The 1,288-nt window shown below is 49.6% G+C and overlaps 1 protein-coding gene across 1 annotated transcript in view; it reads left to right on the forward strand.

Moving 5' to 3' along the window:
- Positions 1-1,288, forward strand: part of LOC119587421 (trithorax group protein osa-like) — a gene marked incomplete in the record, with an annotated part of 43,338 nt that overhangs the window by 17,331 nt on the left and 24,719 nt on the right. The window contains 1 exon segment of the mRNA XM_037936156.1: positions 213-1,288. Within this exon segment, the coding sequence (XP_037792084.1) occupies positions 213-1,288 (1,076 nt within the window).

The following is a 1,288-nucleotide window of genomic DNA, read 5'->3' on the forward strand; positions in this document are numbered from 1 at the left end:
GAATTGAATATGAATGTTTTATTAATTAAACTGTGCTATTAGATTGTGTTAAAAGAGTAATATGGTAGATAGGTCATGCTTTTAGTATAGATTCTTAAATGAGAATGTTTATTTTTTAGTTTCAACTTTTGTACTGAGCAGTAAGTGATATTCCTTTTAGGAATGTCACATTATGATTAGGACAGGCTTCAACTTTTTTTGATCCTTTGCAGGTGGAGGTGGTGCTATTGGCCAACCCCACATTGGGCCTGTGCAAGTTGCTCCACACCAGCTCTCAGCCCCACAGCCACCACCCCCACAGATGGTACATTCCCAGATGGTGCCTCCACAAGTCCCTCCCCATTCTCAGATGGTTCCCCCACATGTGGGCCACCATCAGATTGCTCCAGCAGGGGTTCCCATGCAGGGCCAGGTAGGGGGTCCTCAAGTGAGTGCAGGTGTGATGCACACAGTGCTGGCCCCTCACCTCCAGGCGGGAGGTGGAGTTGTCTCTCAAGAAGTAATTCCACAGCAGGAGGTTATTCAGGCCACAGTGGTGTCCTTGCCACAACAGGTGGTCCACCTCACAGCACCACCAGTTGTCTCTAGTACGGCACCAGTGGCAAACCAACAGTTGGTGCATACATCCTCAGGCACACAACTGGTGACCTTACCTCCAGGGACGCAGATTATCAATACATCAGATGGGCCACGTCTAGTGGCGATAGCAACGGGAACACAAGTTGCTGCACCAGTGGCTCCTGTTCCTGCCAGTCACCAGTCCCACCCAGGTCCTCTGCATGACCCCCAAGGAGTGCCCAGTCCTTTGGTGCAGCAGCAGCAGCCAGCCCCCCAAACACTGCCTGCTTCAGTTGGAACCAATCATGTTGCCATTAATCATTCCCCAATTTTGAGTGATGGCGGTGCCCCACCAAGTATAACAAGATCTTTGGGACTGAGCAGTTCATATTCATCACCTTCAATTTCAAACACTATAAGCACTACAAGTCCTCACACTAGTGTGGCTCCTCATGGCAGTCTTGAAAGTCCTTATCCTCCTAATGTCAGTGCTTCAATTCCTCCTCCTAGTACCTGTATGGCACTTGGAGTGCCACCTCCAGCAGCTGGGATAGGAATGCCTCCCACTGTGACTGCTAATGCCAGTACTGTGTCTCTTGTGCTCACACCTGGGGTGAATACAACAACCACCTCAGGAGTTGGTCTTCTTGTTCCTCAGGATCCATCAGTTGCCTCTGGTCAGTTGCATGTCAACCAATCAGTAGTTGTGGCTGGAGTTCTACCAACCTCT

The sequence above is a fragment of the Penaeus monodon genome, chromosome 22, assembly GCF_015228065.2.
Source record: "Penaeus monodon isolate SGIC_2016 chromosome 22, NSTDA_Pmon_1, whole genome shotgun sequence".
In the NCBI taxonomy this organism is placed as follows: Eukaryota; Metazoa; Arthropoda; class Malacostraca; order Decapoda; family Penaeidae; genus Penaeus; species Penaeus monodon.